Source organism: Microcaecilia unicolor, chromosome 4 (genome assembly GCF_901765095.1).
Source record: "Microcaecilia unicolor chromosome 4, aMicUni1.1, whole genome shotgun sequence".
Lineage (NCBI taxonomy): Eukaryota > Metazoa > Chordata > Amphibia > Gymnophiona > Siphonopidae > Microcaecilia > Microcaecilia unicolor.
This window is the reverse complement of record NC_044034.1, coordinates 194486835-194509571: the sequence shown is the minus strand read 5'-3', so window position 1 is coordinate 194509571 and position 22737 is coordinate 194486835. Positions and strand designations below refer to the sequence as shown.

General features: G+C 47.2%; 2 protein-coding genes across 5 annotated transcripts in view; both read right to left on the bottom strand.

The window, feature by feature from the left end:
* SAAL1 (serum amyloid A like 1) overlaps window positions 1-6151 on the bottom strand; it is a 100235-nt gene extending 94084 nt beyond the window's left edge. For 2 of the 4 annotated variants that reach the window (XM_030201096.1, XM_030201098.1), the window contains exons 1-2: window positions 6117-6151; window positions 2570-2752 (exon numbers count right to left, since the gene is read on the bottom strand). In XM_030201096.1, coding sequence (XP_030056956.1) covers window positions 2570-2752; window positions 6117-6137 — 204 coding nt within the window. In that variant the 5' untranslated portion in view covers window positions 6138-6151. The other 2 variants (XM_030201097.1, XM_030201099.1) reach the window with 2 other exon arrangements.
* GTF2H1 (general transcription factor IIH subunit 1) overlaps window positions 1-22737 on the bottom strand; it is a 1055813-nt gene that overhangs the window by 1016434 nt on the left and 16642 nt on the right. The gene's annotated exons all lie outside the window — the stretch shown is intronic.

Below are 22737 nucleotides of genomic sequence, written 5' to 3'. Positions count from 1 at the left end.
ACACCTGCACAAGGCTGGAATGGGCTACAAAACCATCAGTAAGACGCTGGGCGAGAAGGAGACAACTGTTGGTGCCATAGTAAGAAAATGGAAGAAGTACAAAATGACTGTCAATCGACAAAGATCTGGGGCTCCACGCAAAATCTCACCTCGTGGGGTATCCTTGATCATGAGGCAGGTTAGAAATCAGCCTACAACTACAAGGGGGGAACTTGTCAATGATCTCAAGGCAGCTGGGACCACTGTCACCACGAAAACCATTGGTAACACATTACGACATAACGGATTGCAATCCTGCAGTGCCCGCAAGGTCCCCCTGCTCCGGAAGGCACATGTGACGGCCCGTCTGAAGTTTGCCAGTGAACACCTGGATGATGCCGAGAGTGATTGGGAGAAGGTGCTGTGGTCAGATGAGACAAAAATTGAGCTCTTTGGCATGAACTCAACTCGCCGTGTTTGGAGGAAGAGAAATGCTGCCTATGACCCAAAGAACACCGTCCCCACTGTCAAGCATGGAGGTGGAAATGTTATGTTTTGGGGGTGTTTCTCTGCTAAGGGCACAGGACTACTTCACCGCATCAATGGGAGAATGGATGGGGCCATGTATCGTACAATTCTGAGTGACAACCTCCTTCCCTCCGCCAGGGCCTTAAAAATGGGTCGTGGCTGGGTCTTCCAGCACGACAATGACCCAAAACATACAGCCAAGGCAACAAAGGAGTGGCTCAGGAAGAAGCACATTAGGGTCATGGAGTGGCCTAGCCAGTCACCAGACCTTAATCCCATTGAAAACTTATGGAGGGAGCTGAAGATGCAAGTTGCCAAGCGACAGCCCAGAACTCTTAATGATTTAGAGATGATCTGCAAAGAGGAGTGGACCAAAATTCCTCCTGACATGTGTGCAAACCTCATCATCAACTACAGAAGACGTCTGACCGCTGTGCTTGCCAACAAGGGTTTTGCCACCAAGTATTAGGTCTTGTTTGCCAGAGGGATTAAATACTTATTTCCCTCTGCAGAATGCAAATAAATTCATATACTTTCCACAATGTGATTTTCCGGATTTAATTTGTGATGCGCTATCTCTCACTGTTACCAATAACCTACCCTTCAATTATGGGCTGCTCATGTCTTTGTCAGTGGGCAAACTTACAAAATCAGCAAGGGATCAAATACTTATTTCCCCCACTGTATTTACTATTCATTCCTTTATTGATATGTGTGGGTTTATGTATTTTGTAATAACTTTTTGTTAGCTACATTGAACTCAAAACTGTACGGGGAAATGTGGTGGATAAATGTAATAAATGGAATTTACACGCACTTTGTTCTAAAAAGCAGCATATGTAAATGCTCATGTGTGAAGCCAAAAAGGGGGTGCGGTCATGTCAGGGCCATCAATCACATCTATGTGAGTGATTACAGAATTCAGGGGAGCTTGCCTAGATTTAGGCGTAGGCATTTACACCAGCTTTTCATAGGCATAAATAACCGCACCTAAATCTAGGCATATCCACCTGCCCTATGCGCTATTCTATAAACAGCGTCTGAATGTAGACATGGCTTATAGAATATCGCTAGGCGCATGAATCGGACACAACTAGATTTTAGTCTCCATATATATTGAATCTGGCCCTATGCAGGTAACTTATGGTGACTACCTTGTGCTCATATATTCAGTGTTGGCACCCAGACAGGGCCCAGTTCAGCCTGCAGCAGCCAGGGTCTCACAAAATGATGACTGCTGTTGGCTGAACATTACCACCACAATTGTATAATTCTGCCTTTGAGTAACCAAATACATTCTGTGTGGATGTTGTTTTATATGACACAACAGATGTCAGACAAATGCCAAATTAAATTCTCATGAGCAGAATTGAATCATCCTTTCACTTGTAAGTGAATGTTTAACACTTTTCTTATCAGCACATTCACAAACTGTTACTTACCTCTGACATTGCTCTGAGGTCCATCAAGGAGCTCTCACTCACTAACAGAAGCTTAAAAGTTACTGCAGGACAGCAAGAACACAGAGCCAAAGAGCCATTCCAAAAATCAGAAACTAATATCTCTATACTAATGGTTCTCAACTCAGATCTTGGGACACAAGATACCCAGAATGAATACACATCAGACAAATTTGTATACAATGGAGATAGATCATGCAAATTTCTCTCATGCACATTCACTGTGGACATCCTGAAAACCTGACTGGCTAGATTGTCCCAAGGACTGGGCTGAGAACCCCTGCTCTACCCATATATATATACTGCAACCCCTGCTCTATCCATATATATATACTGCAGCACAGGCTATTTAAACACAAACCAGCTTACAAACCCCACAATCAATGGCCACATTTAAAATGGAAAACTGTAGTTCTAGAGTCTAATAAAACACGTAAAATATTAAAGCAGCTAATACAACCATCTCACGCAGGGTTCTTTGAAGACTGGACAATAAATAGATCTAAATAAAGGCCAATCTGAACCAAGCAAAACTTCAAGTACTGGATCCAGGCTGTGGCTAGGAGCCTCCATGAGCTTGATCCCTGCTACCTTTCCCATACCTCAATCAACTTCGTTAGCGTGTTGAACATCCAATGTTTACTATAGACCGTGTCCCCAATGGCGTCACCCTCGGGCCCCTCCTCTTCATCATCACTTGTTGGTGGCGATGGGTTGCGGTCCATCTCTTTAGAATCTAGCAAATTCTCTGAACTGGCAGCTTCCTCTGCACGATTTTGCTTTTCCTTAAAAAAAAAAATAAAAAAATAAATAAAAAAGGGTTTACCTTTGAACCATAAGACAACAAAATGTGGCTACTCATGCAGAAAAAAAAAATAGGAATCCACACAAAACATTAAGCTATTTCTGGATCAGACTGCATTTTATTACCAGAGGTGGAAAATACTTGAGAAAATGTAGGTACCAGCAAGTGTTTTAGATGTTAAAACAATGAAATATTTTCCAAATGAAAATGTACTCTTTTTTTTGTCTTTTTCACTTTGTTGCTTTTTATTGCAATTTTGTTTTTTATTGATTTGTATCAAGTCAAAAACAATAACAGTCCATATATATGAAAACATGTAAATAATTCAAACATTATTTTCCCAGAGCACTCATAGATCAAAGCTAGTCATAGTAGAGAGCTTGGGTTCTTATAGCCTACACAAAATTGGGAATCAGCTATTAACCCCTCTATTATTATTATTAGCATTTGTATAGCGCTACCAGACGCACGCAGCGCTGACTGCTGCTCCCCTCCTACCCCTCTCTCCAACTTCAACATGTTTATTAGTGAAGGTACAAATATTCATCACCAGGCATTAAACTGGTTACCAACAAATCCAACTCATCATGCTAACCATTGCACCATTCATTTTATTCTCCCTCCCTTCATTCCCAACTCCCCCCACCCCTCCCCCAAAAAACAATAACCAACCCCCCCTTTCCCCCCTCCCTCCCTCCCCACAACCCAACCACTCCCCATATTCGTGAGCTACCCGCCAGGGTAAATAGAAGCAGGAAGAGAACCCCCCCTCCCACTACATTGTTTTTTATTCTGGGAGAGTGGGAGAATATTTTGGACAAGAATTCCCTTACTTTTTTTGCTCTGATTTTTCCTCCTTCTTGTCATCCACTCCGCAGTTATTCCTCCTCCCCATGTTATCAGCTATAAACTTGCCATCTCCTCTCATTACTCTATACCTTAGAAACAGTACCTATATAATTACATTTTATACCAGCTATTGTCTTTTTATTGTTTTAACTAACAGCTCTTATTCTGCAACCATCTCCTCATTACTCCCCTTCCCAATTTTCTGGGTTATCACAATGTGAAACACTAAGTGTGAAAACAAATCCTTAAAATGATTTTACATAGCCTTGTATCTAGAGATTATAAAGGAATAAGAGTTTTATAATATGAATTAACTCGTTTCTTTGCTTGCTTCCTTCCAGTTTTGGCTATACTCCTGCCTTTTGTCTCAAACATTTTAAAGCTTGCATCGTTACCCTTTTTCTGCATAAAATTGAGCACTCTTCTACCACAATCATCTTCTCTGACCTCAAAAAAACTCAAGGCATGCTTTGCCAAAGGTCATCTCTTTCTTAATAAATCAGATTTCGTTTTCTTAAGACAGTAGTAGGTATTCTTTTTCCTTCTCAGAAAGTACACTGACCAAAACTAACGATAGTACTACTACAACTTGTGGGCCAGCAGACTATTACTGGCGGTGAGCTAAGGGACATGAGCAAGTTCAGCACCCAAAAAATAAAATACAGGATATGTCTGAGAGCTGGGAAAAAGATAACAGGGCCAATTATAGTCCCCAAGAGCTACTCTACACCAAGAAAACGAGACTGAAAGCAGCATCATCTCCACTTGAAGATAAAAAACGGCCCAACCACAGAAAAGGTCAGCCACAGCGTACTGGACACCCTAGGCAAACCTTCAAATGTATCCACCACCCCCTTCTCCTCCTTATGCCCCCAGGTTGGAAGCATCTCCCCTCTGCCTCTCTAGCCCCAGTCCCCAGGTTACAAGTATCTCCCCCTTCTCCTCCCTATGCCCCCAGGTTGGAAGCATCTCCCCTCTCCCTCTCTAGCCCCAGTCCCCAGGTTACAAGAATCTCCCCCTTCTCCTCCCTATGCCCCCAGGTTGGAAGCATCTCCCCTCTCCCTCTCTAGCCCCAGTCCCCAGGTTACAAGAATCTCCCCCTTCTCCTCCCTATGCCCCCAGGTTGGAAGCATCTCCCCTCTCCCTCTCTATCCCCAACCCCCAGGTTACAAGTCCCCTTCCACTCCCTACACCCCCAGATGTCAGCTTTTGCCCAACTAGCCTCCCCCCCCCAGTTGCCCAGAATCTCTCCACCATAGCTTCCCTCCCTACTTTCAGGCAGACCTCCCCAACCGCCATCACCTACTCCTCTTCCTCCTCCCATGCTAGCCCCAAGTTAAAGAAGATGGAGTGTTCCGTGGGCCCTGTAAGCACAGACCTGTGCTTCGCTGTCCCAACCCCTTTCAACAGAAGTCTGCCTCAGAAGGCCATGGGACACAGCAGCACCTCAGCACATGCCTGTACTTACAGAGTTTGCACAGCTTTCACTCATCTTTAGGGTTAGCACGGGAACAGATGGGGGTGGCATCTGGCAGAAGGAAGGCTCTCACATGCACCACCAACCTCCAAACGCCACCTACTGGTAGAGCTGGCCCTAATCACAGCTGATACAAGCCTGAACCCCCATGCTGCACAAGCCTAGGAGCTCTACCAGAAAATACTGCAGTCCTGAGGAACTCTTGTCACAGTTTCCTGTGCTCCTTCAATTGCAAACCATGGGCTTGTTGCTGAACAAGACAGACACAGGCAGTGGAATGGGGTGGTCCATAGCCCCACCAATATTTTGCATAAGCAACTAAGGAATTTGGAGGTGGGGCCAGAGAGTGGTTTGTTTGGCCTCCTCCAACCAAAAAAGCAAGGCAAATTGCAAACTCCATCACACTGAACCACTGCTGGAAAGAGAGCTGAGCCAGTCCAAGGCCTCATGAACTACTACATGCTAAGAAAAGGATTACAGAGGAATAATAACCCTAACGTACATTCCTCCCTCTCCCCCCATTCCTGCGTGCACTTTGCCTCTGGCTCTGCCCTCATCAGTCTCACAAAGATAGCTGAGCTACTAGAACAAAATCATGCAGACACCTATGATAACTATAGTTATGCACTGTCCACTGGATTCCATGGGAAAGTTTTGTAAAAACTACAAGTTCTTCAAAATGCGGTGGTACCAAAGGTAATAAAGGTAACCCAGACGTCCCTGAATTTCAGCTAGCATCGTGGATTTCAGTCCCTCATTTCATTAGGTACAGGGCTTTTTACCCCAACTCCTACAGCTTCTCTGTTACCTCTTGTGGCTATCTTCCGGGCTTATATGACCCTGGCAATCTCCTTGCCACACTCCGTGCTCACAGCTTCACTATTCGCCTGAGTTTCGTACTCTTATCACACAAAACAACATACACTACTCATCCCCACAGTGCTTTTTGTTTTTCTTTCAACCTCTTCCTGCCAACGGTGTTTCTCTTGTCCCCCGCTTCCCTAAGCGTGGAACTAACCTTCTTGTTCCTGCTTGTCATGTAGTTTGTTATGCAGTTGCACCATCTATCAAGGAAGTTCGCAATCTAACCTCCTTAACAGGGAGGTTTAATAGACAGGAGATGAAGTGACGTAAGAACGCTGAAACCAATTAGGTCAATCTAAGTTTCCCGTTCCCAGCGCAGCCGTCATCCCCGTTCACTCAAAACTAAGCAAGCAAACCTATGAGCTGCTGCATCCACCTTGTCGTTCTTTATTATTGGTAGCATTTTTATTTAATCTCACTTATGTTTTGAAACATCCAGTTTTTGCAGCATAAGGAATAACTTTTCATAGGTAAAGTAGTAATTTGTTATAAATCTTAATCGAGGGGGGGGGGGGTCACGTGATGCTTTAAGGCAAGGCAGACATGGTTCTGCATTCTCCCAGGCCCCAACTCGATCTTTTACTTAAAAAACCCTGCAAACCACGGGGAAAGACTACCGCAACCTTGGAGTTGTGAGAGGGGAGCACATGGAAAAATTCTTGAACTCCCCGAACAAGACAATGGCGCCCAAAAGCTCCAAGAAGGAAAAAGAGAAGCCGAAAATGGTGGACGACTTGGAGGCAGGTCCGCCGCCTAACAATCCTACGGTGTTCTGACTCAGCTGAACAGCTGCGGCAGCTGAGGTAGTCAGAGCAGTGATCGACCCCAAACTGGACAAAGTCTCAGAACAACTTGCGACGATGGAGGCGCTCATCACAGACACGACGAGGAGGACTGGAGAGCTTGAACAGCGGGTAACAGCAGTGGAGGAGACTCTAACCCCCAGCATGCAGCAGCTTAAAGCGATCAGAGCTAAAATGGAGTCCCTAACAGAGAAGTTAGATGAACTCGAGAATAGGTCTCGTCGGGCCAATTTAAGAATTGTGGGCCTACCAGAATCGGTGGGAGCCTCCGTGCTGCCTTCAGTGCTGGAAAAGTGGCTGTCTAAAGAATTCGCTTTATCTGACCACGTGGGGCCCCTGTGTCTGGAGAGGGCTCACCGCGTGGGTAGGCAGCAAGATGGCCGACGCAACCTGAGAACAGTAATCCTGAAGGTACATAACTATGTCCATAAAGAGGAGATTCTAAGGGGATACCAGATGAAGCGGAATGAAACCAAGTTTGATGGTCACCAAATCCTTATTTTTCAAGACTATTCTGCAGCTTTGCAAGAGAAAAGAAAGTTGTTTACCCCATACTGCAAAAGACTGCATGAGTTGAGCGCTCAGTTTATGTTGGCCTCCAGGGGAGATCCGGGAAATTATAGACCGGTGAGTCTGACGTCAGTGCCGGGGAAAATGGTAGAGGCTATTATTAAAAACAAAATTACAGAGCACATCCGAAGACATGGATTACTGAGACCGAGTCAGCACGGCTTTTGTGTGGGGAAATCTTGCCGGACCAATTTACTTCAATTCTTTGAAGGAGTAAACAAACATGTGAACAAAGGGGAACCGGTTGATATTGTGTATCTGGATTTTCAAAAGGCGTTTGACAAGGTACCTCATGAAAGGCTACAGAGGAAATTGGAGGGTCATGGGATAGGAGGAAATGTCCTATTGTGGATTAAAAACTGGTTGAAGGATAGGAAACAGAGAGTGGGCTTAAATGGGCAGTATTCAGAATGGAGAAGGGTAGTTAGTGGGGTTCCTCAGGGGTCTGTGCTAGGACCGCTGCTTTTTAATATATTTATAAATGATTTAGAGATGGGAGTAACTAGCGAGGTAATTAAATTTGCTGATGACACAAAGTTATTCAAAGTTGTTAAATCGCGACAGGATTGTGAAAAATTACAAGGGGACCTTACGAGACTGGGAGACTGGGCGGCTAAATGGCAGATGACGTTTAATGTAAGCAAGTGCAAGGTGATGCATGTGGGAAAAAAGAACCCGAATTATAGCTACGTCATGCAAGGTTCCACGTTAGGAGTTACGGACCAAGAAAGGTATCTGGGTGTCGTCGTCGATAATACACTGAAACCTTCTGCTCAGTGTGCTGCTGCGGCTAGGAAAGCGAATAGAATGTTGGGTATTATTAGGAAAGGTATGGAAAACAAGTGTGAGGATTTTATAATACCGTTGTATCACTCGATGGTGCGACCGCACCTTGAGTATTGTGTTCAATTCTGGTCGCCTATCTCAAGAAAGATATAGTAGAATTGGAAAAGGTGCAGCGAAGGGCGACTAAAATGATAACTGGGATGGGACGACTTCCCTATGAAGAAAGATTAAGGAGGCTAGGGCTATTCAGCTTGGAGAAGAGACGGCTGAGGGGAGACACGATAGAGGTATATAAAATAATGAGTGGAGTGGAACAGGTGGATGTGAAGCGTTTGTTCACGCTTTCCAAAAATACTAGGACTAGGGGGTATGCAATGAAACTACAGTGTAGTAAATTTAAAACAAATCGGAGAAAAGTTTTCTTCACCCAATGTATAATTAAACTCTGGAATTCATTGTTGGAGAAAGTGGTGAAGGCGGTTAGCTTAGCAGAGTTTAAAAAGGGGTTGGACGGTTTCCTAAAGGACAAGTCCATAAACTGCTTCTAAATGGACTTGGGAAAAATCCACAATTCCAGGAATAACATGTATAGAATGTTTGTACGTTTGGGAAGCTTGCCAGGTGCCCTTGGCCTGGATTGGCCACTGTCGTGGACAGGATGCTGGGCTCGATGGACCCTTGGTCTTTTCCCAGTATGGCATTACTTATGTATGTACCCTGCAGTGTTAAAAGTCAAAGACAATGGCCATTGGAGAGCTCTTGCAACCCCCGAGGAAGCACAGAAGTATGTGCAGCAACTGGAGCTGAAGGACTGGGACACTGCAGGCAATGGCTGAATTGCACACAGTTAAAGCGATGGAATATATTTGATCAGGACTGAAATAATGTGCTGAACTGTCAGTGTTGCAGGGTTGGTATACTGTTCTGTATTACATTAAGAGTCGGGGACAGGGAGACAAGGAAACCCCTGGGACCCATTTTCATGGGCAGTTTATGTGTGGGTTTAAGGGGAAGGGAGGAGGGGGTAGAGGGGAGGGGGGTAGAGAGGGATGGGAGGAGCAAGGGTGGGGGGTGGGGATTAGGTTAAAGGGGAGGGAGGGGAGAGATGGGGGGAGGAACATAATGATACGTAGTAGTGCTGTGGGAGTGTGTAAGCGCAAGGGTATGAGAAGGGGGATAATATTGGTGAATCACGTGGACGTAGGGAGAACCCCTGCTCTATATGGAAGTTGGATCCCTTGGGGGGAGGGGCTGGCCCCCGGGGATGACCAGAGTAGCAAATCTGTCATCTCAACTAATGGAATCCGGGTGACTGGCTGATCACACACAGATAAAAATTTTCTCTTGGAACGTCTCTGGAATTACATCCCTAGTGAAATGCTATAAAATATTGGCACAGTTGAGGCGCAGGGGCGCCACCATTGCATGTCTCCAAGAGACTAAACTTCCGGACACTGAACACCAAAAACTAAAGCAACAGTGGGTAGGGGAGTGTTTTTATTCTTCCTCAGGGGGCAAGAAAAGTGGGGTGGCCATTTTAATTAAAAAGGGCATTCCCTGTCAGTTTAAATTAATCCATAAGGACGCTGAGGGCCAGAAATATTACTTGTGCACGGTGTATGGCCCCAATGAATACAGTCCAAGCTTCTTTCAAACACTTACTGCCTTAGGGCTTCAACATGCAGACGCTCCCTGGATCTGGGCGGGGGATTTCAATCAAGTACTCAACCCTGCCTTGGACAGATCTTCCCCTTGGGCGTTCCAGGGACTGGGGAGTGGGAAGGGTATACCGGCGCTTTGCCACCAACTTCACTTAGTAGACCCTTGGCGGGTGCACAACCCCACCACTAGAGATTACACTCACCAGTCTAAAGCCCACCAAACCTGGTCGAGAATCGACTATATATTGGTCTCCCAGGCTTGGTTCTTTAAGGTCCGGAAGGCTGAGATAGGCCCAGTGGCAGTCTCTGACCATGCAATTTATTTATTTTTTGTTACATTTGTACCCCGCACTTTCCCACTCATGGCAGGCTCAATGCGGCTTACATGGGGCAATGGAAGGTTAAGTGACTTGCCCAGAGTCACAAGGAGCTGCCTGTGCCTGAAGTGGGAATCGAACTCAGTTCCTCAGTTCCCCAGGACCAAAGTCCACCACCCTAACCACTAGGCCACTCCTCCACTCAATGATTTGGTTGGTGTTGGATCTGGCTGCGGGTGTACCTGGGGTACGACCATGGAGATTTCCCTCATTCTTATACCAAGACAAGCAGTTCACAGAACACTTACAAACAAAGTGATAATTTTATGTTGACACCAACGCTGACTCATGTGACTCATCAATTACATTCTGGGAGGCCTCTAAGGCCGTCATGAGAAGGGAGGTGATTGCTTTCTTAAGTGCCAGGGCCAAGAGAATAGCTGCAGGGGTGCTCCGCTTAGAAAGGGAGTATAAATTAGCAAAGAAAAAGTACATTGCAAATCCTTCCAGAGTACATAAAGACAAGATGAACGCTTCCCTAGTGGCACTTAACTCTCTTCTCCATGAACAAGCTCAGAAACATCTGTCGGCGGGCCGCCTCAAGTTCCAGTGCTTTGGGAACAAACCAGGTAGACGTTTAGCGAGGGTAGCATGGTCGAACACCCTGTGCCAGTTTATCCCCACAATCACCAATCAGCGGGGGTCACAAGTTTCTACTCCACAAGCTATTCTAGATGGGTTTCAAGTTTTTTTCGAGGACATGTATGCTACAGGAAATTGTGAACATGGGCCCTAGTTAGAGGATTACCTAGACGATGCAGGGATGCCCAAGTTGAGGGTAGAGGCCCAACAAACTTTGTGCCACTCCAGGGGACAGAGGTGCAAAAAGTCATCAAGAAGCTAAAGCTGGAGTCTGCCCCAGGGGTAGACGGCTTTTCTAATGAATATTATAAAATCTTAGCACCCCTGCTCTGTGGTCCTCTAGTAGCTTATTATGATGAAGTGATAGATCGGGATTTTTTCTCTAAGGGAGAAAATGAAGCACTTATTTCCCTGATACCCAAACCTGGCAAGCCAACAGACCAGATGGAGTCATATAGGCCCATATCTCTCCTTAATGTGGATATAAAAATTTTGGCCAGGATAATGGCGGACAGGTTGGCAATTCACATCCCATCTCTAATAGGGGAACATCAGGTGGGCTTCGTACAGTGCCGGCATGCAGTTACCCATGTGCGGAAAGTATTGTTAGCAACGGCTTATGGGCAGGCTACAGGAGATCCACTACTACTAGTGAGTCTTGACGCAGCCAAAGCCTTCGACAAAGTCAATTGGGACTACTTGTTTCAAGTCCTTGAATACATTGGGGTGAGAGGAAGGGTCTTGGCTGCGATAGAGACACTCTATCGGGGCACCACGGCACGGGTATTGGTTAATGGACTCCGCTCGGACACTTTTACAGTGGCGAGGGGCACCAGACAGGGGTGTCCCCTGTCCCCATTATTGTTTTTATTGTATTTAGAACCCCTTTTGCACACCATATTAAAAGATTCCAACATAAAGGAGTAACATGCCGTGGGAAAGAAATAAGGGTGCTTGCCTTTGCGGATGATCTTTTCCTGACCCTTACAAGCCTACTATCAGGGTCTCCCATCTAATAGAGGTTATAGAAGAGTTTGGGGTTTTTTCTGGCCTTACCCTAAATTTACATAAGTCAGTGGCTCTCCCGGTTCAACCTGTGGTGAGGGAGGAATGGGTGGGGGACTTCCCATTCCAATGGGCGGAGGGGGTGGTCCGATATTTGGGTGTGCTAATTCCATCTGACCTTTCCCAGCTGTCTGAGATAAACCTTGGTCCATTGAGGGATAATTTAGCGACAACACTGTGGGGGTGGAGGGAGTTACCTCTCACTACAAGGTCGTATAGCTCTATATAACATGATCTTGTTCCCCAAGTGGACGTATATTTTACTGATGCTCCCACTTATCTTGGGTCACAAAGAGGACACATGGCTTCAGAAACAGCTTAATGGGTTTTTATGGCAAGGAAAGAGAGCACGCATCGGGATTAAGACATTAATGCGGCCTAGAGGGAAAGGGGGACTGGGACTCTTGGACCTGAAATTGTTTTCGATAGCCAGTAGTTTGCGCCATCTTTCGGATTGGTTCCGATCCACTGAACACTTTTCATGCACTGAAATTGAGACTGCATTGACAGAACCGCTACATTTTGCATACTGGCTGCAGGCTCCAACAGACCAGTTGCCCTCCTTGGGTCCCTATAAATACATTGTGAATCCCCTACGAAAAACATGGCAATGGTTAAGTAAAACTTTTAAGTGGGATAGATTGGTGTCGCCCCTGCTGCCAATTCGGGGTAACCTGGCATTTCCAGAGGGAGGGTCCTCGGCCCTGTTAAAAAAATGGTCAGCATGGGGGATCCACTTCCTATTCCAGGTGGTAACAGAGCAGGGGTCTATGAAACCGTTTCAGTCTCTATGTGAGGAATTCGGTCTGGAAGGGGGCGATGCATTTGCATATCTACAGCTGAGGCACTATGTCCAATCCTTACCAGCTGGTTCTCTGGCCAGAGGTGTGTGGGAGTTACAGGATGATTTGTTGGGGCTGGAGGTGCAATAGAGAACCCCTCTGAAATACTACCATGGCTGCCTGCGAGACTCTTTAACATCACTTGATACTACTCCCATGTGCGCCCGGTGGACCCAAGAGCTTCGTTGGCACTTGGAGCCACAACAAATGGAGCTTTGTTTGAAATTGTCCCAGAGAGTGACTGAGAATGCAGCATGGAGGGAGTTGAACTATAAGTTCTTGTTGCGCCTTCATATCTCGCCCCACAGAGCTTTTAGAGCAACTTTGAGAGAGACAGATGATTGCCCTAAATGTGCGGGATTGGGTGCCTCCCTGGGCCACATGTTTTGGTCCTGCCCGGTGGTGCGCTCATTTTGGTTGACCATGGGCAGACAGGTGTCAGGAATGTGGACAGTGTGATGGAAGCCTACCCCTGGTCAACTGTTTGATGTTTTCTCAGTACAGGGAAGGATTGAGAGCCTTCTTAAAGAGATCTGTGTTGATGGGAAAAAGAACCATCTTGCAGCAGTGGCTCACCCGCGAGGCCCCCTGCATATCGCATTGGCGTAGTGCCATGATGCAATGCTGCTTGGTGGAGAAGCAGAGGGTCCATGACCTGGCCTCTATAAGGGGAGATCACTTTTGTAGGACCTGGTCCCCGTTCTGGGACTCGCTAACTCCCACAGCAAAAAGTAGGATCCTGAACTGTTAGGGGAGGGAGGGGAGGGGAGGGGGGAGAGGATTGGGGGGGGGGGGGGGTAAAGGTGTGGAGGGTTTGTATGGGAGTAAAGGGGGGGAGGGGGAATATGAAAATCCCATGTTTGGCACTTGTTTTGTGCAGATCTGACACTCTCCTTTGTCAGCTTTTTGTGGAATGTTTTTGTGTTTTTGAAATTTTGCATTGTATGATGTTGTGCCAATAAACAATATTAACAAATAAATAAATCTTAATCAATGTAAAAGAATTTTCAATACTCACCAAGGTGTCCCAAATATTTTCAAGGGTAATTCTTTCTGGTTTCTTCATTGTCGAAACCTTAACTGAAAACTGAATCTCCTCCTGGACTCCTCCATTACTCATAACTTCCACCTCCTTCGTTTCTACTCGAAGCTCTCCGACGGTGCTTCCCGCAGTGCCTCCCTGCACTGCTACACTCGGCAATCCACTGTCTTTATCTGCCCCTGCTCCCAGACTGATCATCCCCTCATTGAGTCTGAGCGATCTGGGGCGTTCGACTGGCAGCATTGCCAGCATCGCCAGTGGACTCCGCTCCGGTTCTCCTTCCGCCGCTTCACCCTGCAGTGAAGCATTTTGCCTAGCCAACTCTCCTCGGATGGCGAAACGATCCATCAGGCCCAACTCCGATCTCACAGAGGGAGCAGGGTTAACCCTCTGTCTTTTTACACAGAAAAATTACTTCCATGTTAACAGTTACTCAAACGCTTCCAGGTAAAGTGGCAGAATTGGAAACACAAATGACACAAACTAACTCCTTTGAACAAACAAATAAGAGTGAAACTAATAAAATTAAGGAAAGCCAAGCACCAATGATTAAAGAAAATATATTACTTCAAAGGAAAATAGAAAATGTATGTACCCTCCCCCTTTGTTCTCAATTGTTTCCCCTACAAATACCCAAATAATACCTCGGGTGAACAATGAGATCCTTTATAGGGGTGAGAAGTAATTATTAAAACTAACCACGCCCTCTTAGTTTCTAAAACGAGAGGGGAAGTAAACTAAAGAACTCGTCCTAAAGCCACGTGAATAAGTCTGTCAAAGTCAGACGTTTTCATATTAAAAGGCATAGGCATAGGCATAGGCGGTCAGTGGCCCAACTGTTTGGGGAGGTTAAAGGGGGCGGGGTTAGGGGTGGGGCCATGGGTGGAGCTTAAATCCATAATTGTCTGATAACACACAGAAAAAATAAATAAATAAAAATAAAAGTCACAATTAATACCTTTTATTAAATTTAGATATTAGCTATGTATCATATGTCAAAGAATAAAGTGGTTGCTCAAAGCATATACTAACCACAATCGCTCAACTGCAAAACACTATGCACAACTTTGTGCAAAAACACACTCAGAACCTTACTGTACCATAAATATTACACTGGGCAGAACCTAATACACCAATATACCACCCATACGGAAAATGCAGACCGTCAACAATATGAAACAAGGGATCATAATATCACAATTCTCATGTAGAGCCACAAAACACCCTAATTCATGTTTAATGTGGGATAAAATGCCATAAATAAGTAAAAAATATAAACTTTTAATGATGAGCACCTGATTCTCAAAGTGGACATATTCCAAACACTATAATGAAAATAAAATGATCTTTTCTACCTTTGTTGTCTGGTGACTGTTTTTCTGATCATGCTGGCCAAGTATCCGATTCTGCTGCTATCTGTTCTCTTAACTCCGTTTCCAGGGCTTCCTTTCCATTTATTTCTTTACTTTCCGCCTTTCTTCTTCATTTCTTGCCTTACATCCGTAAGTAAAAGCTGGGTCCTCTGCAGACTTGACTGTCCAGTGGATCCAGCTTCTGCCTATTTTCTCCATCGATGTGCAGGTTTTCTCCCTTTTCCCTCATCTTATCTCCTTCCTCTCTCTTCCCTCCCCTCCATCCATGCCCAGCATTTTTTCTCTCTCCCTTTCCCTCCATCCATGTGCATCTCCTTCATCTGTCTTCCCTCCTCTCCATGCATGTCCAGAATTTCTCCCCTTCATTCATGTGCATCTCCTTCCTGTCTTCCCTACCCTCCATCCATGTCCAGCAACCCTCCTCTCTCCCCTGTCCTCCATCCATCCAAGTCCACCAACCCTCTTCTCCCCTCTAGCCACCCATGTCCAGCAACCCTCCTCTCTCCCCTGCCCTCCCCTCCATCCATGTCCAGCAACCCTGTTCTCTCCCCTGCCCTCCATCCACCCATGTCCGGCAACCCTGCTCTCCCCTCTAGCCACCCACCCATGTCCAGCAACCCTCCTCTCTCCCCTGCCATCCCCTCTATCCACCCACCCATGTCCAGCAACCCTGCTCTCCCCTCTAACCACCCACCCATGTCCAGCAACCCTCCTCTCCCCTGCCATCCCCTCTATCCACCCACCCATTCCAGCAACCCTCCTCTCCCCTGCCCTCCATGCACATCCAGCAATTCCCTTCTGTCCCCTGCCCCCCTCCATCCATACCCAGCCCGATTCTCCTCTCCCCTGCCTCCATCCATCTGGGCCAGCGGCGCCCTGGGTCTCCCCTTTCCCTCCCCTTACTTACTATCTGCCCCGCGCCATCTTTAATTTACCTCCGCTCCGTCCCCAGCGTCGACTCGGCCGCATCATTTCAAAACCCGCCCTGCTGCCCGTCTCTATTCTCCCCTCGCTCCCTTCACGACGTGATTCGTGCCGCAGACGAGTCCCGCCTTCTGACATCATTTCCTCGAGGGCGGGACTCTGTCTGCAGAACGAATCACGTCGCGAAGGGAGCGAGGGGAGAATAGAGACGGGCAGCAGGGCGGGTTTTGAAATGATGCGGCCGAGTCGACGCTGGGGACGGAGCGGAGGTAAATTAAAGATGGCGCGGGGCAGATATAGTAATAAACGGAAAGGGAGGGAAGGGGACACTCACGGCGCCACTCGCCCAGCTGGGGAGGCTTAGCCTCCCCAAGCCTCTTATACCGGGCGCCTATGGGCATAGGGCCGACCTTCTGTGTTATCCTTTCAATGTCACTATCCTTTAATGAGTCATACAGTACCAGGTTTACTGGTGTTCTGGGGTCTGTACTGGCCTCAGTTTCTGTGTCTGCAGAATCCTCCCTGTCCCTGCCTGGGGTTTCCTCATCTATGCATGTTTGAGTGCTTAAGTCAGTGTTTTCAGTCTTAGGTTTGCCCCCACTTCCCAAATCCACTACACACACTTCTGTGTGCTTTTGTGGTTCAGGCTCTTCACCTTCTTTCCTCACACATTTTTCAAACATAGTGGGTGTGACTTGTTCTTACTGGGCAGTGCCTACCTGCCTGCTGCCTACCATTCCAGTTTTAAGCCTCTAATCCAGCTCTCCCGTTCTATCTATCGCTTAACACCTCAGTCACTACATAAATACCCGTAACACCTCAGTTACTACTTATGGCCCCTTTACACATTCTCTTCCTTGCCCTGTCCCTTCCTAATCTTTTCCCCTCCCCCTACCGCTGTCTACCACTGGAACTCACTGCCCACCCATGTCCTCTCCCATCTTGCTCACTACTGCAATACCCTACTCACCCCCGTCCCTCACCACCTCACCATCTCTCCTGTCCCCCTCCTCCTTCCTAGCTCTCAACCTTCAACACTTCCTTCCTGCCATTAACCCATCCCCATTCCTCCTAAGCGCATCCCGTCTTCGTCGCCTTCGTCGCCCTACCTCCCCCACCCTCCTCCGCACTCTCTTGCTCCTCCTCCTGCTATCCGCAGGAGACATCAATCCAAATCCAGGTCCCCCACACCTGTCCTCGTCCTATCCATGCAAACGTTTCCGAGATGTCTCCAATCTCATATCTATTTCCCTCCTCCCCCCTCTTCCCTCCCCTTCTCATGTGCACTGTGGAATGCCCACTCGGTCTGCAACAAACTTCCCTTCACCCACGATCTCTTCATCTCTCATTCCCTTCACCTGCTTGCCCTAACTGAAACCTGGCTCTCCCCTGATGACTCTGCCTCAGTTGCGGCTATCTCTTCTCCCACACTCTCCGCCTAGTTGGTCGCGGAGGAGGCGTCGGGTTACTACTCTCGCCCTCCTGTACCTTCCAACCCCTCCTCCTACCACAGTCTCACTGCTTCTCATCCTTGGAAGTCCACTCCATCCGTCTATTCTACCCGTTGCCACAGAGTGGCAGTCATTTACCGCCCCCCTGATAAATCCCTCTCTTCCTTCCTCACCGACTTCGATGCCTGGCTTTCTGGTTTTCTTGAGCCCTCATCTCCATCCCTCATTCTCGGAGACTTTAACATACACGTTGATGACCCGTCCAACTCTCACGCTTCTCAGTTCCTCACTCTAACATCCTCCTTCAACCTCCAGCTATGTTCCACCACCCCTACTCACCGTGATGGCATTTGCCTTGACCTCGTCCTCTCCTCTTCCGCCTCACCCTCCAATTTCCACACCTCAGCTCTTCCTGTCTCTGATCATCACCTGATCACCTTCACACTTCTTCACCCTCCCCCTCAGCCCCGCCCAACATTAACCACTACTTCCAGGAATCTCCAGGCTATTGACCCTCCCACCTTATCATCTAGTATTTCTAATCTCCTCCCCTCCATCATGTCCTCCGAGTCTGTCGATGAGGCTGTCTCCGCTTACAATGCCACTCTCTCCTCTGCTCTGGACACCCTTGCACCATCCACCTCCCGTCCCACAAGGCGTACTAATCCCCAGCCCTGGCTGACCCCTTGCATCCGTTACCTTCGCTCATGCGCCCGATCTGCTGAACGCCTCTGGAGGAAATCTCGCACCCATTCAGATTTCCTTCACTACAAATTCATGCTATCCTCCTTCCAGTCCTCACTATTCCTTGCCAAACAGGACTATTACACCTAATTGACTAATTCTCTCAGCTCTAACCCTCGTCGTCTCTTCGCCACCCTTAACTCCCTCCTCAAAGTGCCCTCCGCTCCCCCCCCCCCCCCACTCTCTCCTCAATCACTGGCTGACTACTTCCGCGACAAGGTGCAAAAGATCAACCTTGAGTTCACTACCAAGCCACCTCCTCCTCTTCACCCTTCTACCCTCTCCCTCAACCAACCAACCCAGACCTCCTTCTCCTCCTTTCCTGATATCTCCGAGGAGGAAACCGCCCGCCTTCTTTCCTCCTCAAAATGCACCACTTGTTCCTCTGATCCCATCCCCACCAACTTACTTAACACCATCTCTCCTACTATCACCCCCTCCATCTGTCATATCCTCAACCTCTCTCTCTCCACTGCAACTGTCCCCGACACCTTCAAGCATGCTGTAGTCACGCCACTCCTCAAAAAACCATCACTAGACCCTACCTGTCCCTCCAACTACCGCCCCATCTCCCTCCTACCCTTCCTCTTCAAGACACTTGAGCGCGCAGTCCACAGCCGCTGCCTTGATTTTCTCTCCTCTCATGCCATATTCGATCCGCTTCAATCCGGTTTTCGCCCTCTTCACTCGACAGAAACAGCACTCTCTAAAGTCTGTAATGACCTGTTCCTTGCCAAATCCAGAGGCCACTACTCCATCCTCATCCTCCTCGATCTATCCGCCGCTTTTGACACTGTCAATCATGACTTACTTCTTGCCATACTGTCCTCATTTGGGTTCCAGGGCTCTGTCCTCTCCTGGTTCTCCTCCTATCTCTCCCACCGCAACTTCAAAGTTCACTCTCATGGATCTTCCTCCACCTCCATCCCCTTATCTGTTGGTGTTCCCCAGGGATCGGTCCTTGGACCCCTTCTCTTCTCAATCTACACCTCTTCCCTGGGCTCCCTGATCTCATCTCATGGTTTCCAGTATCATCTCTATGCTGATGACACCCAACTGTATCTCTCCACACCAGACATCACTGCGGAGACCCAGGCAAAGGTATCGGCCTGCTTATCCGACATTGCTGCCTGGATGTCCAACCGCCACCTGAAACTGAACATGTCCAAGACCGAGCTTATTGTCTTTCCACCAAAACCCACTTCTCCTCTTCCTCCACTTTCTATCTCAGTTGATAACACCCTCATTCTCCCCGTCTCATCTGCCCGCAACCTCGGAGTCATCTTTGACTCCTCTCTCTCCTTCTCTGCGCATATCCAGCAGATAGCCAAGACCTGTCGCTTCTTCCTTTAACATCAGCAAAATTCGCCCTTTCCTCTCTGAACACACCACCCGAACTCTCGTCCACGCTCTCATTACCTCTTGCCTGGACTACTGCAACTTACTCCTCACCGGCCTCCCACTTAGCCATCTATCCCCCCTTCAGTCTGTTCAGAACTCTGCTGCACGTCTCATATTCCGCCAGAACCGATATACTCATATCACCCCTCTCCTCAGGTCACTTCACTGACTTCCGATCAGATACCGCATTCAATTCAAGCTTCTCCTTCTTACCTACAAATGCACTCAGTCTGCTGCCCCTCACTATCTTTCTACCCTCATCTCCCCTTACGTTCCCGCCCGTAACCTCCGTTCACAGGATAAATCCCTCCTCTCAGTACCCTTCTCCACCACCGCCAACTCCAGGCTCCGCTCATTCTGCCTCACCTCACCCTATGCTTGGAACAACCTTCCTGAACCCTTACGCCAAGCCCCCTCCCTGCCCGTCTTCAAGTCTGCTTAAAGCCCACCTCTTCAATGCTGCGTTCGGCACCTAACCCTTACCGTTCGGTGAATCCAGACTGCCCCAATTTGACTGCCCCTATCGGACCGACCGTTCACTTGTCTATTAGATTGTAAGCTCTTTGAGCAGGGACTGTCTCTCTTTGTTAAATTGTACAGCGCTGCGTAACCCTAGTAGCGCTCTAGAAATGTTAAGTAGTAGTAGTAGTAGTAGTCTATGAATTGAAAACCTGGCTTGTAGGGTGTTTCATAGGCTGGAGGTGCTGAGGGAGAAATACTTGGAGTCTGCCAGTCCACAGAGTTAATCTTGTCCTTCGAGGCACATTTACTTTTTAAATGTTTTAATTCTGTTTTAACCTCGTCCAATTGTTCATTTACATGTAAGAAGGAATTTGTTGCTTGCACAACCTGTGCCCTTTGCATAGAGATGCACACTTGTGCTTCCTCGAGGTCCCTGGTTAACTGAGTGCACTGAGTGGTCAGCTCTGCATTTTCCTGTTTCAAACTCACGAGCCCCCTACACAAGCCTTGTAAAAAAATACATTTCCGTTATTTTTCTTTTTGAACTCTTGGGAATGGTGTATCATTTGTTTTTGGATGTTATACCAGGAATCCTCTGGGAATTCCCCTTCATATGGGCCTCCCTTTTTGTTACAATAAGTCTGAACCATAACTTTTAGTTCTTTAAGATCAAAAGCGTCCATGGTTGAGGCTGCTGGAAAATACTTTAATTGGTACCGGGGCCTTGCTAGTTTCTTAATAGATATACATATATGGAACTAGCTCTGTGTAGCTCTTGGATTTGGAAAGGCCCTCTTTATAAAGGAGAGGGACTGGAGACAGTGCAGAATGAATATAGATTAAGCAAGGCAGGTGTTAGATTAGATATACCAACTGTCAGTTCCTGTCAGGCTGAGCTGACTTTCACCAAGAGACTGGCCAAATAGAGGCATAGTTCAAAGTGACAGTAAATTAAGTGATTACCCAAGACAGATACGTAGTGTTTAAAAATGTGGGACTGTTTAACTTAGTACCCCTTCCAATAAAGTTGGAAGATCTATCAGTCTTTTCTGAGCAGCCCCAAACACAGCATTAAATTACTTCAACTTTCAATCCCCCTTAACAAGCCTAGAAGTACATATGCAAACATGCAGAAAGCAGGGGCGTATCTGAACTGCGGCGGTAGGGGGGGCCAGGGCCAGAGTGAGGGGGCACATTATAGCCCCCACCCGCCGCCGCCGCCATTGCCGATCCCCCTCCCCCCAGCCGCTGTCATTGCCAATCTCCCCCCGCCGTTGCTGTCGCCTACCTTCGCTGGCGGGGGACCCCAACCCCCGCCAGCCGAGGTCCGCGTCCTCCTGCCGCTGCCGGCTGCCTGTAAAAGAATTCCGTCAGCTGGCGGGGGACCCCCAACCCCCGCCAGCCGAGCCGAGGTCCTTTCATTTTTTCCACTAAAGCTGGCGCCGAAAGTTTCTTCTGAGTCTGACGTCCTGCACGTACAACGTGCAGCGACGTCAGACTCAGAAGAAACTTTCGGCGCCAGCTTTAGTGGAAGAAATGAAAGGACCTCGGCTTGGCTGGCGGGGGTTGGGGGTCCCCCGCCAGCTGACGGAATTCTTTTAAAGGCAGCCGGCAGCAGGACGCGGACCTCAGCTGGCGGGGGTTGGGGTCCCCCGCCAGCGAAGGTGAGGCAGCCTGGACAGAGAAATCATATTAATTTGTTAATTCTGTTTAATTTTGGTTCAGTCCTGCAAGTGGTAGAATGCCATCTGGTTTTAATTACTCAAATGTCTAGCTTTTGCTAGACTAGAGGTTAGAAAGGTCAGTGAGAAATAAAACTTTCTTTGTCCCTTTTTGAGTGATGGATTGTTAAGGCTAGTTCATATAAACCACATCTGGATGCCATTCTAAGCGAGGCATACTGGACAGTCTCGAGGGGATTAGCAAGCAGGCAGTTTTGAAAGATTAGGCTGAATGCTGTTTAGAAGGAGATAGTTTAGATTTAAATAATTCTAGATAATTTTGATTTTGTCTTATAAGGAATTCTGATTTCTGCTTATTTTAAAATATGTTTTATATTTTAAAATATGTTTTATTCTGTTTAATTAATAAGTTCTATTTCTCTATGTAAAATATCTTTTCAATTCAGTGTCTGACTTTCAAGTGAGATTTGTCTGCAGTTTAAGAGGTCATCATCTGGTTTGAATTATCCACAGTCCTAGCTAGGTGAAAGAGGTCAGGAAAAGTCAACTCTTCTCCTTGATGGATTATAGCTAAGTGTAGGACTGGTCTCCTGAAAGTAATAACAAACCATGTCTGTGTGCCATTAAGCAAGATTGGCCCCTTAATGAATGCCAGAGTCCGGTTAGTATTTTAAGTTAACTGGGAATCTGAGAATTTAATAATAATAAAATGCAGGAGATAGGTGCCACATTGTCTAGTTTGAGAGGCCCCAGGTCATAGGTCAGTTTAGGAAATATCTCAAACCTATGTAACTGATATTTTGAGTAAATGTGTAGAGATAATTAGTTCAAGACAGGGTAATCAATCTATTCCTTACCATCTGGTGAGAAAGGGGGGCTAGAGGGGTTTAGGACAATATATAAATGAGAACAGAAGCAGCTTATGTTAGACGAGACAGGAGAGCCAAGACACAGAGAGACGCGAGAAAGAGCTAAGACACAGAGACACAAGACACAGAGAGCTGAAGGAG